Source organism: Anabrus simplex, chromosome 9 (assembly GCF_040414725.1).
Source record: "Anabrus simplex isolate iqAnaSimp1 chromosome 9, ASM4041472v1, whole genome shotgun sequence".
Taxonomy (NCBI): domain Eukaryota; kingdom Metazoa; phylum Arthropoda; class Insecta; order Orthoptera; family Tettigoniidae; genus Anabrus; species Anabrus simplex.
This window is the reverse complement of record NC_090273.1, coordinates 2169287-2191496: the sequence shown is the minus strand read 5'-3', so window position 1 is coordinate 2191496 and position 22210 is coordinate 2169287. Positions and strand designations below refer to the sequence as shown.

Sequence of the window (22210 nt, the reverse complement as noted above, 5' to 3'; positions counted from 1 at the left end):
CACCCATCTTTAAATAGCTCAAGGTAGAGGTGAAACAAACTTCTTCACCTATGTGCACGCATTACTACTAACTAGGGACGTTGGCTTAATGGAGAATCACCCATCTTTAAATAGCTCAAGATAGAACTGTGAAACAAACTACTTCACCTCTGTGCACGCGTTACTACTAATAAGGAACGTTTGCCTACCGGAGAATCGCCCATCTTTAAATAGCTCGAGCTAGAGCTGTGAAACAAACTACTTCACCTCTGTGCACGCATTACTACTACTAAGGAACGTTTGCCTACCGGAGAATCGCCCATCTTTAAATAGCTCGAGCTAGAGCTGTGAAACAAACTACTTCACCTCTGTGCACGCATTTTACTACTAACTAGGGACATTCACCTATTGGAGAATCACCCATCTTTAAATAGCTCAAGGTAGAGGTGAAACAAACTTCTTCACCTATGTGCACGCATTACTACTAACTAGGGACGTTGGCTTAATGGAGAATCACCCATCTTTAAATAGCTCAAGATAGAACTGTGAAACAAACTACTTCACCTCTGTGCACGCGTTACTACTAATAAGGAACGTTTGCCTACCGGAGAATCGCCCATCTTTAAATAGCTCGAGCTAGAGCTGTGAAACAAACTACTTCACCTCTGTGCACGCATTACTACTACTAAGGAACGTTTGCCTACCGGAGAATCGCCCATCTTTAAATAGCTCGAGCTAGAGCTGTGAAACAAACTACTTCACCTCTGTGCACGCATTTTACTACTAACTAGGGACATTCACCTATTGGAGAATCACCCATCTTTAAATAGCTCAAGGTAGAGGTGAAACAAACTTCTTCACCTATGTGCACGCATTACTACTAACTAGGGACGTTGGCTTAATGGAGAATCACCCATCTTTAAATAGCTCAAGATAGAACTGTGAAACAAACTACTTCACCTCTGTGCACGCGTTACTACTAATAAGGAACGTTTGCCTACCGGAGAATCGCCCATCTTTAAATAGCTCGAGCTAGAGCTGTGAAACAAACTACTTCACCTCTGTGCACGCATTACTACTACTAAGGAACGTTTGCCTACCGGAGAATCGCCCATCTTTAAATAGCTCGAGCTAGAGCTGTGAAACAAACTACTTCACCTCTGTGCACGCATTACTACTAATAAGGAATGTTTGCCTACCGGAGAATCGCCCATCTTTAAATAGCTCGAGCTAGAGCTGTGAAACAAACTACTTCACCTCTGTGCACGCATTACTACTAATAAGGAACGTTTGCCTACCGGAGAATCGCCCATCTTTAAATAGCTCGAGCTAGAGCTGTGAAACAAACTACTTCACCTCTGTGCACGCATTACTACTAATAAGGAATGTTTGCCTACCGGAGAATCGCCCATCTTTAAATAGCTCGAGCTAGAGCTGTGAAACAAACTACTTCACCTCTGTGCACGCATTACTACTAATAAGGAATGTTTGCCTACCGGAGAATCGCCCATCTTTAAATAGCTCGAGCTAGAGCTGTGAAACAAACTACTTCACCTCTGTGCACGCATTACTACTAATAAGGAATGTTTGCCTACCGGAGAATCGCCCATCTTTAAATAGCTCGAGCTAGAGCTGTGAAACAAACTACTTCACCTCTGTGCATGCATTACTACTAATAAGGAATGTTTGCCTACCGGAGAATCGCCCATCTTTAAATAGCTCGAGCTAGAGCTGTGAAACAAACTACTTCACCTCTGTGCACGCATTACTACTAATAAGGGACATCACCTATCTAGCATGAGCCAAGAGTAATGAAATGGCCAAGACATTTCTTTCAGGGATTAGCCCATGTGACCTACAGAAAGTGTTAAAAGTTTTCGTCTTTGAGTTAATGCACTTGGCTATGCAATATTGTGACGCATGTTGGGTTCATTTCCAATCCTAGCCCCCTCATATACTTGCGTCGCCAAAAACCAAATGTGTTAGTCCGACATTAAACCACTTTAACTTTATTGATTTTGACTGTTTTGGTCTCTAGAAAGACCAAAACTAGTATCATCACATTTATAAGGTTACAATAAATAGTACTGAATAGCTCTTGTTTTACATTACATTAAACCAGAACAGGATATGTTGGGCACTACTGATGGTTATGTTGATGGGTTTGCATCTGTACCAAAGCTTGGGTTTCATTTTCTGCAAACTGATATTTACAGGTATCATCACTAACTGCCTCAAGAAAGGTGGAGAAGATAATTTGGTTGCGTGTACTTCAATTTTGCATTTAAATGCCAGCCTTATAAGTAAATATGTATAGTCGCATGGCATGGTATCTTCCATACCTCCTGTGTAGATATGAAACCTGTGGGTACCCATAGTAAACAATGTATCAGTAGATTAAGTGACAAACTTATCCAATGCCATGTGCTCATTCTCATTTTGAGTGACTGCACAATCTTAAATATACCTAATTAAGTTTTTGTTCTTTATCATTTTCCACCCAACTTAAGCATGCCATAATTCTTGGTTACGATGACACTGCTTTGGGTGTCAATCATAAACGAGTTGCATTTTACCCAACTCTGGTGGGTTTGCAGGTTCGCTATTTGGCAACTCATACTGTAAGGGAGGAATGTTTTCTGTGATGGTTGGCAATCTGATATGTTGTGTGTGCATGAAGAGTCAAAGGACACAACAGGATTCAAATGCTGAACCCTCCTCACTGAAGGCCACAATGCTAGCCATTGAGCCAAGCCACCAGATTATTTATTTAGTACTATGATCACACTATTGGACAGCACTTCCAGTTAGTTTTGAAAATGTTGATGATTCCTGGGAAGTAAAATCCGTTGTTCATACACTATTAAAATATCCTAGACCCAAGGTCGGATTTTGGAATAAGCTGACTAGGCTGCAACCTAAAAAAATAAAGAATTCACAAGTTAAACGTATTCCGAGTTAACATTTTTCATCATTGTTCTCCGGCTCCAGGTGCCGAGTATGAGCCTTCTGTGCCTCCTGTTCATGGATCTCATTCCAGTTCAGCCCTTTTCTCCAGATCCTTCCTTATCCACTTCATGCGAGGTCTTCCAACATGTCTCTTTCCTATTGTTTTTATTTTCTTGAACTACTACTGCTTTTCTTCTGTCCTCCATCCCTATAATATGTTTGTACCATCTCTGGATAATCTGAGCACCGCGCTCGATAGCTGCTGTCGCTTAAGTGCGGCCAGTATCCAGTAACCGGGAGACAGTGGGTTCGAACCCCACTGTCGGCAGTCCTGAAGATGGTTTTCCGTGGTTTCCCATTTTCACACCAAGCAAATGCGGAGGCTATACCTTAATTAACGCCACAGCCGCTTCCTTCCCATTCCTAGGCCTTTCCTATCCCATCATCACCATAAGACCTATCTGTTGGTGCGACGTTAAAAAAAAAAAAAAGAAAAGATAATCTGAGCCACGCTTGTATCACTTCGATTCACTCCGTTCCTGTCTGACTCCATGGCTAAATGGTTGGGGTGCTGGCCTTTGGTCACAGAGGTCCTGGGTTCAATTCCTCGTAAGGTCTGAAATTGTAACCATAATTGGTTAATTCCGCTGGCACGGGGGCTGGGTGTATGTGCCTTTCGTCATCATCAGAACGCGCATGTCGCCTAAGGGTGCCAATTCAAAAGATCTGCACCTGGCCAGCCGAACTTGTCCTCGGACACTCCCGACGCTAAAAGCCGTATGCCACTTCATTTTACTTCATTCCTCATTTTCTCTCTGTTAGTCATCTGAAGCGTGGTGCATCTTCAACCCAGAGGTTGGTGGGCTGGAAGAATTGCTGCCTTGGTCTCCCACCATTTTTCTCTCCAGCACGGCTGCTGTCCATTTTTTAATTTTATTTTTATTTTTTGCAGTTGTTTTCAGCAGATTGCTCCCCTCACCTGTTCAAACTAATACTCTCTCTGTCTTTGGTATCTTGAAAGTCACAAGCTTTTTTCTTTTTTTGTTCTTAAAGTGCAAGTTTCAGAGATGTAAGTAGCTAAACTCTAAATAACACTTTTGACAAATTGTTTTCTAGTTTTGAGTGACATATTTCTTGATGTTAACAGACTTCTCTTCTTGAAAAGTGCTTCCTTTGTTTGGGCTGTCCAGTGTAATAGAGCTCCCAAGGTGACTGCATTAGCTGTTCTTGATCTCTCGAGCTCTTCATGACCTTAATTCTTTCCTGTTTATCTTCATGTGGCGGTTATTATTTAGTATGTCCTTGATACTAGCAAAGCATTGTCATCTCGTCTGCATGGTGCGTATTGTGCTCTCCCTTTTGGGGAGAGTACGTGTCAGCGTGGGAACAGAATATTTGTCATTGCAAAGTAATGTTCTGCTGATTGCCAATGTACCGCTACGTAAATTGGTACACATTTTGTAACGGCTGATTGTCCAAGTAAATGGTTGCTTGGGAGTTGCCTATGTTCAAAACTACTGTTTTTGTTTGGCTAACAACTCGTTCTAAACATTCGTATTGTTCCTCCTTCATTTCTGCCTCTCCCTAAATCGTGGCATCATCGGCAAATATAACATCTCTCTTTCCCCATCTGTGTACAATGCTAAGACTGAATTTCTTCCTTGTTTTAGTTCATCCTAGTACCTACCAATTCCCTTCAAATTAACAGCCTGAAATCTTGAACTGATTTTTAGTATAAAAAGAATGGGATATTGTGTTCAGAAGACTCTTATCAGAAGAGAGGAGGGGAGCCTGCACTCTCTGAATCTGGCTCTTGCAAGTATGCTCATGTGTCTATGCCAGAAATGTAAATTAATGATATTTCTGGTATGTCAAGTCAAATGACAGATGTCATCAACTTATCTTAATGGATTTATTTCAGTTACATGAGATAGAAAGTATCATCAGCTTGAATTTAGAGAACGTAAATTCCGTGGAAAATTTGGGTCTTTCCATTATTGATTTCATACAACATGGAGTTTCCATCCTTGAAAAATAACCCAACTACCTCTGCAAATTATACTGTATTATTACTTACTTTGTTAATTTGATGCAGTGAGGTCTGGTGAGGAGTTGTCACGTACTTTGAGTGTTGGCAGCCCTGAAGGTGGTTTTACGTGGTTTCCTGACACCACACAGTCAGTTCCTTCCCTCCCGTATTGTCACCATGAAACCTGTCATAAAACAAATACATTTTATTGTCCATGTTGTTGTTTCAGCTCACCACAATAATGAGGATAGTACAAATTCGTAAAAGCCGCCTGTTGAGGGTGGTAGCCGGTGTCCTGCTTCTGGTACCCCTCATCTATCTTTTGTTCACACATGAAGGAGAGAGCAGCAGCGAGCCTAAGGTCGAAGGCTCCCATTTTGAGAGTCTCAGATCTAAGATAAGAAAGGTATGTAAAAGTTGTGGTTCACAAAAAGGACTTTACTAAAAAACTATAGTCTTAACGGATGGGAAGCCGTTTTCATTGTGGTTGGTTTTATAAAGTTACTGCAGCTTGTCTCACCATGTTTGAGAGTAAAGCGCATGTATTCTCAAGTACTACCTGTTCCTGTTGTTCGTTAGACTGTTTTGCGTGAGCAATAACTCTCGTTGTTACGATTCTTTTAATCACAGAGGAGTCAGAACAACTCAATTCTCCGCTATGAGGTTTGTGGTAGGGAGACTGCTAAGTTTAGCCATATATAAATCTCTTGTCAGCCATAAAGCGACTGATTAGATAGACAAACTCATTTAAATAACAGCTGTCTGTTTCAACAGAAACATAATGCAACAACTTCCAGGATTTTCCTCACAAAATTTGAAAAACACATTTAACACATGTCTTAGTGGTTTTTTTTTTTTTTTTTTTTTTAATCACGGACTGGCCTGGTTCACAGATGGTTTACAATTACGTCACTTTCTCATGCACACATACTGCACGGATGTTTGCACTTCCAACTAATTAAACAATATAAATGATAAACGTTATTCACAATAAACATAGAACAAGCAAACAACAATATTGGATACACATGCTATTGCTGAGCTCAAGGAATAATGTTTGCGAAAAGGATCGTTCTTTCCCGTAAACTCTTCCGTCAAGTGACTTTGCTTCCCTGTCTCTGGGAGATGCAACATATACACTTGGCAAGAACAAGAAATACTCAAATTATATTGTGCATGAGCATCATGTGTTAGGCTTGTTACATTTCTTCCAAATTGTGAAAGTTCAGCAATGTTAATTTTTGTGCAGATGTTCATAGAGGGAGTGCGTTACTAAAACCAAGCTCACAAACATTGTATACTCAGATTCTCAAACGTGGTGAGACAGAGTGTAGTCTGTATCAGATAGGAGGCTGTTTTCATTATGGTTGTTTTTATGAAGTCATGGTTCACAAGAGGTGGTGGTGGTGATTATTGTTTCAAGAAGAAGTACAACTAGGCAACCACCCATATATATAAGTAATAAGTAATAAGTAATCAGAGATTAAAATGGAAGGGGTCCAACATTTTGAAAAATGAAGGTATGGGCCAGAGAAAGACAAGGGTCATGAAAGGCTTGAAAATTAGACTCCCTAGGCCTCGAATGCTCTTAATACCGTGAGGGTCGGGAAAGAACAAGGGATGACCTAGAGAGAAGTCTTGCACAAGTAGTGGAACCAATGCCACGGGCCCACGCTCCAAAGTTTAGAGCTCCTGGGGCCCCTCTTCCCGCCCCTACCCAAGATAAGAAAGGTATGTAAAAGTAAGAGTTACTGTGGTCTGTATCACATGGGAGGCTGTTTCAATTGTGATAGTTTTGGTCTGGCGCAAGTAATCAGTCGCTTCTGATCTGCATTTAGAACAGTCGCCCAGGTGGCAGATTCCCTATCTGTTGTTTTCCTAGCCTTTTTTTAAATGATTCCAAAGAAGTTGCAAATTTATTGAACATCTCCCTTGGTAAGTTATTCCAATCGCTAACTCCCCTTCCTATAAACTAATATTTGTCCCAATTTGTCCTCTTGAATTCCAACTTTATCTTCATATTGTGATCTTTTCTACTTTTAAAAACACCATTCAATCTTATTCATCTACTAATTTTTCACACGCCATCTCTCCGCTGACAGTTCGGAACATACCACTTAGTCAAGCAGCTAGTCTTCTTTCTCCCAATTCTTCCCAGCTCAAACTTTGTAAAATTTTTGTTACGCTACTCTTTTGTCGGAAATCACCCAGAACAAATCAAGCTGCTTTTCTTTGTATTTTTTCCAGTTCTTGAAACAGGTAATCCTGGTGAGGGTCCCATACACTGGAACCATACTCTAGTTGGGGTCTTACTAAAGGCCTCTCTTTTACATCCTTGCTACAACCCCTAAATACCCTCATAACCATGTGCAGAGATCTGTACCCTTTATTTACAATTCCATTTATGTGATTACCCCAATGAAGATCTTTCCTTATATTTATACCTAGGTATTTACAATGATCCCCAAAGGGAACTTTCACCCCATCGATGCAGTAATTAAAACCAAGAGGACTTTTCCTATTTGTGAAACTCACAACCTGACTTTTAACCCCGTTTATCACCATATCATTGCTGTCCATCTTGCAACATTATTGAGGTCATTTTGCAGTTGCTCACAATCTTGTAACTTATTGATTACTCTGTACAGAATAACATCATCTGCAAACACACTTATCTCTGATTTCACTTCTTTACTCATATCATTTATATATATATAAGAAAACATAAAGATCCAATAATACTGCCTTGAGGAATTCCGCTCTTAATTATTACAGGGTCAAATAAAGCTTCACCTACTGTAATTCTCTAAGATATTTTTTAGAAATATAGCAACCCATTCAGTCACCCTTTTGTCTAGTCTAATTGCACTAATTTTTACCAGTAGTCTCCCATGATCCACCCTATTAAATGTTTTAGGCAGATCAATCGCGATACAGTCCATTTGACCTCCTGAATCCAAGATATCTGTTATATCTTGCTGGAATCCTACAAGTTGAGCTTCAGCTTTCCTAAACTCGAACTGCGTTCTATCAAACCAGTAATTAATTTTGCAAACATGTCTAGTATAATCAGAAAGAATGCTTTCCCAAAGCTTACATGCAATGCATGTCAAACTTACTGGCCTATAATTTTCAACTTTATGTCTATCACCCTTTTCTTTATATACAGGGGCTACTATAGCAACTCTCCATTAATTTGGCATAGCTCCTTCATGCAAACAATAATAATAAAGTACTTCAGAAATGGTACTATTTCCCAACCCATTGTCTTTAGTATATTCCCAGAAATCTTATTAATTCCAGCAGCTTTTCTAGTTATCAACTTTTGTATCTTATTGTAAATGCCATTGTTATCATAAATGTAAATTTTAATACTTCTTTAACATTAGTCACCTCTATCTGGAAATTATCCTTGTAACCAACAATCTTTACATACTGCTGACTGAATACTTCTGCTTTTCGAAGATCCTCACATACACACTCACCTTGTTCATTAATGGTTCCTGGGATGTCTTTCTTGGAACCTGTTTCTGCCTTAAAGTACCTATACATACTCTTCCATTTTTCACTAAAATTTGTATGACTTCCAAGTATGCTTGCCATCGTGTTATCCTTAGCTGACTTCTGTGCTGGATTCAATTTCCTAGTAAGTTCCTTCAATTTCTCCTTACTTCCACAGCCATTTTTAACTCCCCTCTGAATTCTTTCCAACCTGCACCTCATTCTTAGTCTCTTTATTTCTCTAATATAATAAGGTGAGTCTTTACCATTCCTTACCACCTTTAAAGGTACTAACCTGTTTTCACATTCCTCAACAATTGCTTTAAACCCGTCCCAGAGTCTGTTTTCATTTTTATTTTACAGTTTTCCACCAATCATAGTTACTTTTTAAATACTCCCTCATGCCTCTTTTATCAGCCATATGGTACTGCCTAATAGTCCTACTTTTACGACTTGCCTTTCTATCACATTTATTTTTAATTATGACAAAAACAGCTTTATGATCACTAATCACATTTATTACTTCGGTTTCTCTATAGAGCTCATCTGGTTTTACCAGCACCACGTTCAGGATATTCTGACCTCTAGTTGGTTCCATCATTTTCTGAATCAGCTGTCCTTCCCATATTAACTTATTTGCCATTTGTTGGTCTTGTTTCTTGTCATTCACATTACGTTTCCAATTGACATTTGGTAAATTCAGATCTCCCGCTACAATCACATTCCTTTCCATGTCGTATCCCACATAGCTGATTATCTTCTGAATCAACGTCAGCGCTGCCCTTTCCCGGTCTGTACACTCCAAAGACATCAAGTTGCCTATAATCTTTAAAGATGAGCCTTACACCTAGAATTTCATGTTTCTCATCTTTAACTTTTACGTAGCTTACAAATTCTTCTTTCACCAGAATGAATACTCCCCCTCCTACTCCTACCTCTATGATACACCCTCCAGTTCCGTGAGAAAATTTCTGCATCCATTACATCATTTCTCAGCCATGATTCAACTTCTGTTACAATATCTGGTAAGTATATATCTATTAAATTATTTAATTCTATTCCTCTCTTTACAATACTTCTACAGTTGAGCACTAACAGTTTTATGTCATCACTACTTGATTTCCAGTTCCCTGTTCTCTTATCACCGCTCCCTAGGCCACCCTGTTTCCCTGAATGTATCTCCCTATTACCGTTCCAAACAAATTTCCTAACTGATATGTATCACTGCGGTTTAAGTGAAGGCTATCTGAGCACAGATCCCTATCTCCTGCCCATCCATTAGGATCTAGAAATCTCATTCCCAGTTTCCCTCATACTCACTCCATAGTCTCATTTAAATCCCCAATCACTTTCCAGTCAGTATTCCTCCTACACAGTATTCCACTGATAACAATCTCCGGTTCCTTAAACTTCATCCGTGCTGCATTTACCAGATCCCACACATCCCCAACTATGTTGGTACTTATATTTGCTTGCCTTATGTTGTTGAGCAAGTGTTCTACTATAACATTACAGTGACTGTACGTGGCATTACTGCTGCAAGAACCCATCAACAGAGGGAACAGCAGCTAATATAGTGTTCCAAATGTAGTTCTTAGAAGTCTGTCTGTGTTCTCAGTCTCTCATTGCTCTTTTGCCTTTGCAGCAATATGATAATCTGCCATCTCACCTGATCCTGTCACTATTCCCCATTCCTTGCTGGAACCACCTGCTCCGAGAGTCTAAGGGGAAGATATGAAAGATATAGGTACCGGTGAAATGAAAACATTGCGGACAGGGTAGCGGCGAGCAAAGCAATAGCAGTAGGAAAGTTGGCTAAGCTGTTATGAGGATCTGGAAACAGAATCTTCTGCTGCTCTGTGAAAGACACTAATGTGGAATGTGAGGCAATTGCTAGACGGTCAGCTAATCCTGAATGTGTAACGTGCGAGTGCAGCATACTCACGCAACAACACTTCAATTGGGGAGCAGGAGTTGGAGTGCAGTCGAGTCAGCGACTACAAACTGTGTGAAGTGGACCCTGATATCCTGTCACAGGATGTAAAGGCTGCAGTTATTAATGCCAGGACTGGACAACTCAGAAAAATCCGGGAGTGAGGCATCAAAAATAAAATGAATTTCTAGGTTCAGCACTTTCTGGGCAGTCCGGCTCCATTGTGTGCTGGTCTCTGGTCACAGGGGTCCCGGGTGCGATTCTTGGCAAGGTCAGGAATTTTAACCATAATTGGTTAATTCCCTTAGCATGGGGACTGGGGTATGTGTCGTCTTCATTACCAATTCATCCTCATCATGACGTGGAGGTCGCCTAGGGGAGTCAGATCAGAAGACCTGAGAGAGAGAGAGAGAGAGAGAGAGAGAGAGAGAGAGAGAGAGAGAGAGAGAGAGACACACGCGCATGCACGCACACATACCCTCTTCTGGGCTTGGGCTATTCTTATTGATTGTCATTCGGTGATTCTTGCTGTCTGTTTGCATTGAACTCAATTTATTTTTGAGTAGACTAAACACACTTTGACATCATTTACATGACTACAACAATGCTGATGAGTTTCCTGAGAAATCCAAATTTTTCATTAATTCATTCATTCACGAAATTTTAGACGCCTTCATGCCACGGCAACCAAGAGCATTAGTTTTTGTCGGCATATTATTATTCCTAGGACCTTGGACCAGAGTTAGTTTGTTCTGTCAAACCACAGTGATGACAACCTGTGGAGCAACATGCAGGATGGACCTAACAGAAATTAAAGAGAGATATGTCTTTAGGAAGAAAGTGCAGAATTGAGGGATAACACCTAGAAACAACGTGCTAATCCACAGAACATCTCGGTGGAAGGAGGTTGTTAAGCCGAAAAACGAACCAAAACTGTTATATTGATCTAATAGTAATATTGATTCATCAACCTGAAGGCCGGTTGGATCTGCAAGAGCACCAGTGTTGGTTCACAGTATTCATTGTGCTATCTCAATACCCCTATTCTCTACCAGTTGCAGGAGGAATATATTCTGTTTTTTAATATGAATTTTTTTTCAGCTTCCCAAACTGGTCAGTGAACTGGGGAATTTTGAGCCGAAGAAGCCCATAGTACGAACTGGTCCTGGTGAAGCCGGGAAAGCCCACATTTTAAGGGAGGATCAGCAAAATGATGCAGCTCAGTCCCTCTCTGAATATGGCATGAACATGGCATGCTCGGATGAGATCTCCCTGGATCGAACCATCCCGGACACTAGATTGCCTGAGTAAGTACCTACTGTCTAGAAAAAGACATGCAATTTATTTACTTACTTACTTACTGGTCGGCGCTACAGTCCTTGTAGGTCCTTGGCCTCCTTTATCACCTGCCTCCATTCATCTCGGTCCTCAGCTTTTCTTCTCCAACGTTTAACTCCTAACTTTCTAAGGTCATCCTCATCCTCAACATCATCAGTCCATCTTTTCCTGGGTCTTCTTCTCCTCCTCCTTCCATAGGTCTCTTCAATGTCTTAACATTCCACGTTGCTAATATAATATCCTTTTTTCTTCTCTTTAACCGTTTTATCTCGCCGGTTTGTCACCAAGTTTTCCAGTCCTGCTTTATTCATTCTTAAGGTATCCGTAACAGTTGTTTTTTTATGAGGTAGGGGAGTTAACCCTACGCTCAACCCCCAACTTGGAGGACCAGGGTATCACTCTTAGTCTGGATCATCACCTTAGACCTGTCCGGCTTGGGTGGCCCTACCAGGAGCAGATGCTCCCGCCGGGATAGCTCTAAGGATCATTTGACCACGCAAGCCTCCAATAAACGCCTGGCAAAATATATTTTGCCTTTGTCAAGGTGGTGATACCTTCGGGAGGATTTGCTTATTTAGTGTATGTAATTTATATGAGGATTGAAATACATTGTAAAAATCAAAGTAAATAAGCAACCATTAAAAATAAAAATAGCACAATCATGCAAAAAATATTTATAGCTGGTCATCTAGTTCACAGATCCATTTGATTGCTAAGACGTCATGAATGTATTCGCTGTTCTGGTAATAATAATAATAATAATAATAATAATAATAATAATAATAATCGTTTGGCCTCAGCTACCGTGTGCAGACATTTCAATTTGACACCATCTGGCTGGCTGCTCGTCAGTTTCGACGTTCCGTTTTACTCCACGCCCACTAGATGGCAGACCGAGTAAACCGAAACTCTCTGGGGCGTCTATGGCTGAGATTTAATTAATTTTATCGGGACCGGGCGAGTTGGCCGTGCGCGTAGAGGCGCGCGGCTGTGAGCTTGCATCCGGGAGATAGTAGGTTCGAATCCCACTATCGGCAGCCCTGAAGATGGTTTTCCGTGGTTTCCCATTTTCACACCAGGCAAATGCTGGGGCTGTACCTTAATTCAGGCCACGGCCGCTTCCTTCCAACTCCTAGGCCTTTCCTATCCCATCGTCGCCATAAGACCTATCTGTGTCGGTGCGACGTAAAGCCCCTAGCAAAAAAAAAAAAAAAATTTTATCGGGTAAACACCAAATGTGTCACCAGAGATCTTTTACATGCTGACATCATACGATATGGAGTGTCGAATGGACTTTTTTCCGCCCTTCAAAAATCCGACTACCTCTGCCGGGTTTGAACCCGCTATCTTGGGATCCGGAGGCCGACACTCTACCAGTGATCCACAGAGGCAGCTGCTGTTCTGGTGAGGGGCTCACAATCTGGATTAGCTAAATTTTTAAATTTAAATCTACCATGCTTTGTTCTAATCTGCTTCAAAGTTTCCCGTGTTTGACGAGGAAGACTGAAACCTTCAAATGTTCATTGTTTCCAAATTGTTATGTTCTTGAAGTTGTTGGAATTCAAACTGTGAGCCATAAGGGTTGATGCTGGGATTTCAATCTGTTATAGCTCATTTATGGACTTGAAGCTGAGAATCTCTGCAGATGGGGGCACTTGATACACGCAGATCAGGCAGAGCAATTCCAGCCGGCAGAGGGAGCTAATTTTTGGGATGGGTCTTACAGGGCTGGTTTCTTCAACTGATGTTAAGAGTTAACACTGTTGTTAAATGGACTTCACACACACTTTAATAAAATTACTGTCTCATCAAGAATTGTTAACACTTACAAATTGTTAATACTTGTGTTAAATTAACATAGCACCAGACTTGTGTTACATCTCTTAACAAATGTTAAAACTTCAAAATGGGAGCATGTAGAAGACGAAGCTTTACTGATGTATAAAGAATATCTACGGGCTGAAGAAGACAGAGAACAACCCATACAAAGAAGAAACGACTTTTTAGATTGATCAGAGGAGCAATTTCTACAAAGATACCGAGTTTCCAAAGCTGTAGCAAAGAAAGTGCTAGAAGAAATTGAAGATAGGTTAGAGTTTCCACTTACCAGTGCCTCTGATGCAGCAGTTCCTACCGATCTCGCTAGCTGTAGTTGCTTACGTGCGGCCAATATCCAGTATTCGGGAGATAGTGGATTCGAACCCCACTGTTGGCAGCCCTGAAGATGGTTTTCTGTGGTTTCCCATTTTCACACCAGGCAAATGTCGGGACTGTACCTTAATTAAGGCCACGGCCGCTTCCTGCCCCATTGTCGCCATAACTCTTATCTGTGTCAGTGCGACGTAAAGCCAATAGCAGCAGTTGCTGATTGCTCTTAGGTATTATGCTTCAGACTCTTTCCTGTTAATTGTAGGCGACTGTGTACGTGTGTGTAAGGCAACAGTGCATAGAGGTTCTGCTGCCATTGGCAAGGCATTACATTGTTTTCCCTTCAGTAGAAGAACAGCCAAAAGTCATTAAAGATTTCTATGAATTGTCAAATTTTCCTGTGTTTTAGGAGCTCTAGACTGCACCCATATAAGCTATTCAGAAATTGTAAAGGCTGTTTCTCTGTGAATGTGCAGACCATTGTGGATGCAAATCTTCCTATCAGAGACATTGTAGCAGGCTGGCCAGGTTCTGTACATGACAGTATCATATTTAATAACTGTCAAATCAGGACAGATTTTGAAATAGGAAGGATCACGGATGGCATACTTTTAGGAGACAATGAATACCCATTGAGGAAGTACTTCTGCAACCCGCTGGGTGAGCCCAGCTAAAGTACAACAGAGCGCATATTAAAGCAAGAAACTGTGTTGAGAGAGCATATGGTGTGTGGAAAAGGCTATTTCCTATTCTGAGCATAGGGCTCCGAACAGAGATTCAGAATAGCTTAACCATCATTGTAGCTACTCCTGTTCTGCACAATATTTCCATTTTAACAAAGGATGACATCCCCCCTGTTGATGCACAAGTATCTCGCTGAAAGGTGAAACAGGAACCAGGTAGTTGATCAAGACCCTCTTAGACTTGCTATAGAAGAGCCCAGAAATGCAGTTGTCCTTAGGAATGATATAGCCGAGCAACACTTCAATTGTAAGTAACAAACTAAAATATTTCCTGCTGTAACAAATATATTTATTAAAACTTTTTTACATTTGTTATTTTACACATTTTCTAGGCCTTGTTTCATTAATAATTTATTTTTTCAAGCGGGCATTCTCACTTTTAATGCAGGCTTCTTCAATTTTAATATTTAGAAGTTCATCCTCTTTTTAAAATTTTTTAAATAGTAATTCTTTTTCTAATTCGCAGAGGCTGGAACTTGCGCCAGCCAAATTGGCACTGTTCGTGCGGCAACGCGCGGCTTCAGTCGTCCTCTTCTGACGAGGGGCTGGACTGTAGTCGGATGACCTGACTTTTCCCTGTAATAAAAAATAAGTACTTCTGTGTAATGTTCACATTGTTTTACATTTATATGTTATTTTAAGATTCATTTCTAGCACTGCTTTGGCAATAAAAGTAACTGAAAATATTTATTTCGTTTAGATAAGAATTAAATCTGCTACTTCAGGCAACTGAACATACAAACAGATGAAAGGAGCAAACTCATCAGTGAATGGATGGTAAATTATGAAAAAGAGCAGTTTAAGAATAAAACAACTCTTCTACCACATGAGTAAGAAGAAGCAACAATTCTTCTTGACTTACCAAAGCCACTCGGAGGGTGAGAAAAGGAGTTACTTTTTAACAATATTTTCCCTGTAACTGCTGTTATTTGTGGTTCTACATACATTCAGAGGTGAATTCTTCTTTTTCATATGTTTACATTTCTTTGTCAGCGTCTATTAAGCATGTTACTTTACAAAAGTACGAAGCAGTATTGAAACAGCAACACTGAAAAATATGGTTTCCGTCTGTTTGCATGTTATTTTTCCAATTTGCCTTCAAATCTAGTACTTCAATCTTTTTTTTTTTTACATAAAATAAACCAATGTTTCAGAGAACCTCGCTTATTAAATAGCTAACCTATATCACTGACAACACTAATTTCCCCACACTCAAGCACCTTTCTGTACCAGCAGATCTTTTAACTGGAAATATACTTCCCAATGGGATTACTTTTTCTCCATTTCCATTCACAAATCACACAAGCCAGGCCAGGCCCATGTATGATTCTAGGGACAAGTTTTAAAAATACCTGCATGACATAATAGAAAGACAGCTTTTTCAGTATTATCCTGAAATTTAATACAGTTGAACCTGGACACTTCTCTATACAGAGATTTTTATTATTCGTTACAAAGAACACATTAACGCCTTAAAGCATAATCACTTTTCGTCTATAGCTCAACATAACGAGGATTATAAGCATAATTTTACAAATATTGAAAACTACACGCAGATTTTAAGTATGATCCCCAAGGGCCCTCAGCTCAATATAACGGAAGAATTTTACATTACTATAGATCAATACGCAAACCCAAATTATAACTTGAACGAAATTACAGATAAAGTTAATATCCTCTTTAATACAGTCATCCCGATTTTAAAAAACACCTACATAAAAATAGTTAAAAAACAGAATTCAGTATATATCAAGGAACCTCCTGAAGACACGCGCAGCCATACCGCACCTCCCCCAATCACTACCCCTATTGAACCTCCACTTCCCCTCTCTACCACCTCTAACTTACCTTCCCCAATCTATACCCCTCATGCCCCTCCACTTCCCCTCTCCATCACCGCAAGTACTAGCCGTAGACGTACACGGAGCAGTACACGACGTGCTCCTTAACTGTACACATTCGACCAGTCAACAGGATTATGTAAGTAAACACTTATTCCACACGTTCATTAGACATTCCACTGACAAAATTCTTATACTTCATTCTTCTCTGTTCTCGCAGATTACTGAATGTCCAACAACAAAACTACAAGGAGGGAGCATCTGCACCTACTACTCAATATCTTTTAACGAGATTAGTACCAAGAAAACTAATGACACACCATAATATTTTGATGTTCATCATCCAACATTCTTAATCATATGAACTTAAAAGAAAAACAATATACATAGTTGAATATTCTAAAATGCTTGGTACAAACATGCCTGTGAACGTACAAAATTAATATAATTCCAAAGTGCACCGCAAGAATACTGTGAACATTTTGTCGTATTTTAATGTATTATTTGATAAATTTTATTACATCCATATCATAGAATGTTCCAGAATGTTTAGTATAAACATACCAATGAATGTATACAACGATTCACTAATATGAACTGAACTTCAAAGTGTAACTCAAGAATGCCATAAACATTTTACTTGTTGAAATTGTATTTCACCAAATTATCTACTACTCACGAACAGTACACTAGAATTTTATGTAACATATACATGTCATAGAATATTGACGCTTGTTTTTAAACCAGAAGACACATCATATCATTGTATATTTTAATATTATCACTCGCAACATGTGGCATTCTTCATTAGATTTAGTAGTGTTTTAAAATTATATTTTAAGTTAACTTTAGATCTTATGACCAGCTAAGGATGACCTCTGTACTGCTTAGTAACAAGATATAATAAAGTATTGATTAGGTGGACGGTACCCATTCTTTGTGATTGTAGAAGGTCGGATAGTTCAGTTAAACTTGGAAAGGAGAGACATTTCCTAATTGTTGAGACAGAAATACTGCAACATTTCAATTGCCCAGCAACAAGGGCAAGAAAACTGCGAAAGGACCTTAAATGGGAAAGCTCGTTGAAAAATTTGTGTGAAAACCCAACTAAACACAATTGTGAATAATAGAAATTAAATTTAAAGAGAGTGGGAGGAAAACAGGAAATGAGGAGTGAAAAGAAAGCAGGAGTCAATTTTTGCAGAAGTGAACATTGTGGTATATGAATGGTTCAAGTAAAGAAACTGAGGTTGAGTGGGGAATGTTACAAATAAAAGCGTGATAAATCGCAAATAATCTGAAAGTTTAGATTCTTAAACAGAAGAAGAATTTGTGTGTCATGCTCAATCGCAAGTACAAGGATAACACAATGGGACCATTTAGCAGACTTAATTCCCATTTCAAAAATATCATATTAACGAAAAATGAACAGATACAGCTGAATGAAGCCATAATGTTTGTAAAATCACTTCTAATATCTCTCAGGCAAATATTTAGTTAGAAAAGATTTATGTTTAAGGTGGATGTTCTTTGTCGTTAAGATGTTAAATTAATTTTTACAACCTTGTTTCAGCAGACACCTGTCATAATGGAATAGATGGTGTCCGCAGAAGAGGGCTTTGACTGTATATTATTTAGGCCTACTGACAGAGATAAAATGTTCATATGTTTTCAAGATGAAGAAATGTAACAATTTTACCATGGGTGAGTGAGTCGTCAAAAGACTCGGGCAAATGAACAGGAAGTTTTGTTCCAAACAACAGGTAAATTCCAAGAACCTCAACCGAAGATAACACCGTATTGTATAAATAATATCTTCTCTTTTAGAGGCTGGGAATTGAGGATAGAAGAAGGATTAATTTTGGAGTGTATCATTACCAGTACTGTTGTTCCCATGGGTAACAATACCAAAATGAGAGATTCAATAATTCAGATTAATACTTTATTTCTTAAGCCTTTCCAGCAAAATTTAATTAACAATATATCATGTTGGTTGGTTGGTTGGTTGGCCGAACCAGTAGAGTTCCTATCTTCCATTATCACTTCTCTGCTTGGGATCAGAAATCCATATCGTAACAGAGCAGTGGTGGGACATATGTACATTACTTTTTAATCCAACCTATCCCAATCCTGTTTACATCCCACATCTGTTCTCTATCGATATTTTGCTCGAGTTATTAGATGGTGGTAGTGGGCTAAACATTATTATGGTGCCTCAGAGATATCGCATAAATTCTAACATGGATCTCTACATCATGATTGAAGAGGCAGATATTTAAAAATGGTGAGATAGAGGGGCGTTGAGGATGACATGTTCTGGTGATTAGTTATCTATACAAAGAAAGATATTTCATGGTTTCTGACAAAGAACACAGAATCTCATAATTTTGACAAAAATGAGTTATTTGTACTGTCTTTGCACGCCACATTACTGTCCATTGTAGTACCTACCTAACGCATCATAAAAGTTGTCATGATGAGCTCTGTTCCGCTCATTCATGAGTAAAAAACTGAATATTGAGCCATGAATTTTACAAACTTTTGTGTTTACGTGGTGCAGTTACGAGAAGGAAAGTATTCAGGATAGAATTATATGCAACTTACATTTGTGACATATGCAAACAACTCACGTATATAACCTCAACAATTGAAAATACTAGTCTTTTCCTCATTTTAATTGTTTTAAATGAGCATCCTAAGAGGAAACGTTCCGGAGTTTGGTGCGAAAATTACACAAATGCTTCAAGATACTTCGGGGGAAAGTGGTGGTAATGAGTCGAATGCTGATGAAGAAGACAATATAGAAATAGACAATGTCGTACCAACTGTTACTAATGACAAGTGTGTAGAGCTGTCAGATGAAGAGAGCAATATGAAATTCACCGAAGAATCAGAAACCAGTGAAGATGAGTGTAAAGAATCCTTTCTGGGAAATCTGAATATTATTATACCACCTAAAAAAATTCCTCAACCTGTGAGAAAAGTCTTATATCATACTCCTAGCAGGTGGTGGTGGTGATTATTGTTTTAAGAGGAAGTACAACTAGGCAACCATTCTCTATATAACACTAATCAAAGAGAAAAAATGGAAGGGATCCAACACTTCGAAAAATTAAGGTAGTTGCCAAAGAAAGACAAGGGCCATGAAGGGCATGAAAATGAAAGATTCCCTAGCCCTCGGAAACCTAATAGCGTCGGGGTCGGAAAAGAACAAGAGTTGACCAAGGGAGATCGGATAGGATAGATGAAAGTGAGGAGCCTGGCACAAGTAAGAGGAAGCAATGCCAGGACTCGGCTAAGGGCCCCGTGGCCGCCAACCGATGCTCCAAAGTTCACAGTCCCTGGGGCCCCTTTTAGTCACCTCTTACGACAGGCAGGGGATACCTTGGGTGTTATTCTATAGCCCCCACTCCTAGCAAAAACATAATCTATTCTGTACAGTCTCCACTAGGTGAGGCCATACAAGCATGTGATACACAAATATGGTAGAAATTCAGTATGTGCAGCATAAGTTTTATAGCATTATAAGGGATTTGAAATGTTAGAAATCTTATGTGGAATACCTTGTAGAGGAGAGGTGTGTTCACTGCAATAGCCAGGGACCCATCCACCGTCTCCCACAAATACATTTACTTTTATAACCTAATATAATTTATCACACGCCATGCTTCATTGTTCAAGCGCACTGTAGTATTTCCATTGGCTGAGATACAATCGGATATGACATCATTCCCAGCAATGAAGTGAAATGCATTCCTTTACCAGCCCGCGCACAATAAAAACACAACTAAATGCAATCTGTAACGAAATGAAACAAAGTACAGTACAGATCAATAACTTTGTCACTAGCCGGCACGATAAATCACTTCAGCTTTTTGAATGCGCTGCTCTCACCATACGGAATGCTAGAGGCCTAAAGCTACTTCGCAGTCCTAACCTGAGGGCTCATGCCCCCAGACCCCCTTTGCTTGGTCACAGTCCAAACCAATCTACTAGTTCGTAAGTTGAAAACAAAGGAAAGTAGGAACTTCATGTTTTGTTTTGATCAAGAAAAAACCTCTTGTTTCCTTCAAACCTAACTTCAAGGCTAAGAGAGTCCACCACCCATGATCCTACTCCAACAAGCCAGACATAACTGAGGATTGCAATGCCACAAAAGCAGGGTATAAGAAATTGTCAGGGGCCGATGCGTCATAACCACAGTGGCCTCTTTGCGTGTTCTATGGCATGCTGAATATAGGCTGTCTGAATGCTTGAGTTATACATGAAAGCCAGTGTCATGGTGAAGCACTTACAAGACCGTTGATGGAGAAAAGACTCAAAATCTCAAGCTTGCAGTCTGATCTCCAGATGATGATTCAAGGATAGGAGTTAAAAGTGGACCCTCTTAAGTGGAAGCTGAAACCAGTAGTACGAAGAGGACAATTTGCCACGTGTCTTTTAAAAGAGACGAATGATAATGTCACATTGCAGTCAGTGTTCGCAGACATACTGCAAATCAGTATGCAACACTTAACGTATGTGTGATATTTTTGTGGATCTTGACAAGCACAAGTAGGACCCAGCAGCATGAAGAGGGCTAACACACTACTATGAAGAGGTGAAAGAAGTTACTGTCAGAAGGTGGCCAATTGCAAATAATATGATGACAGTCAGTGGATTGACAAAAGAGTTGCTGTGTGTGATTTTTAAAAATACTGTATAGGCCTAGTGATGTGTATGCTGCAAAATAATAAATGGAAAGTGCAGTCGTACATAATACGAGGTTATGTGTTTAGGTTTCATGTTCTAGGGTTAAGAAGAGAAGTGGAAAATAACAAACTCAGAAAGTGGCAGTTAACCTCAACATCTTCTAAAGTTCATATAGCAATAACCATCACTGCTTAAGAATATAGCCCTCATGCATACAGTTCTGTTTACATATACAGTACCTCTTAAGTGCAAAATGGGGCCGATGACCTAGATGTTAGCATCATCATCATCAAGTGCAAAATGAAAATCTCAGAAGAAAAAAATATATTTTTACACTAATCAGTATGATTTTTCATTACCTACAAGGCAGGTGATGGTATAGTAAGGCCTAGTCCCTGTTGTTTGAAGATGATTATAACAAACACACTCCCATTTTTCAGCAAGGAAACACAGTTACATTTTCACTACCCCTGGGAGATTTGGGAGTATCCAATGTGCTTTGCTCTTCTTGATTCCCCTCCTCCAGAGAAATTACTTCTTCAGTCCAGATAGTGGAATCATGGGAATGAGATTCATTTAGGCCTTCTTCTTGTTTCTGAATATGGCCGCCTATGGACCGCATTGAACTTAAGGCTTTCTTCTTCTTCTCCTCCTCCTCCTCCTCCTCCTCCTCCTCCCAGAACCTCTTCATTCTTTCACTTCTGATCTTCCTTTCTTTCTCAGATATGACCAGTTTGGGTCTACATTTTGGTCGTTTCTCCTGGAATGTTTTGATGCTGTTCACTCGACTTCTAAATTCTTTTCTGTTGTGAACCATATCCACTGTAAGTCCACATTCTATTGCATCTCTTTTTACCTCTTCCACCCACTTCGTCAAAGCTTTTAGTCCAGTGATGTACTTGAATATTTTCTTAGTTAGCCGTTTCTCATCCATTCTTTCTAGATGTCCATAGAATTTTAGCCTTCGCTTTCGCATGGTGACAGTGATTTTTTCGGTGTATGTATAGAGGTCATCATTTTTCCTATTCCTCCACTCTCCATCAGCATTTTTCTGTGG

At 39.6% G+C, this 22210-nt stretch overlaps 1 protein-coding gene across 1 annotated transcript in view; it reads left to right on the top strand.

Annotated features, from left to right (window-relative positions):
* The window catches only part of Pgant7 (N-acetylgalactosaminyltransferase 7), a 188583-nt gene that overhangs the window by 5155 nt on the left and 161218 nt on the right, over positions 1-22210 (top strand). The window contains exons 2-3 of the mRNA XM_067153717.2: positions 5187-5363; positions 11493-11698. Of these exons, the coding sequence (XP_067009818.1) occupies positions 5199-5363; positions 11493-11698 (371 nt within the window). The 5' untranslated portion in view covers positions 5187-5198. The remainder of the gene's footprint in view (positions 1-5186; positions 5364-11492; positions 11699-22210) is intronic.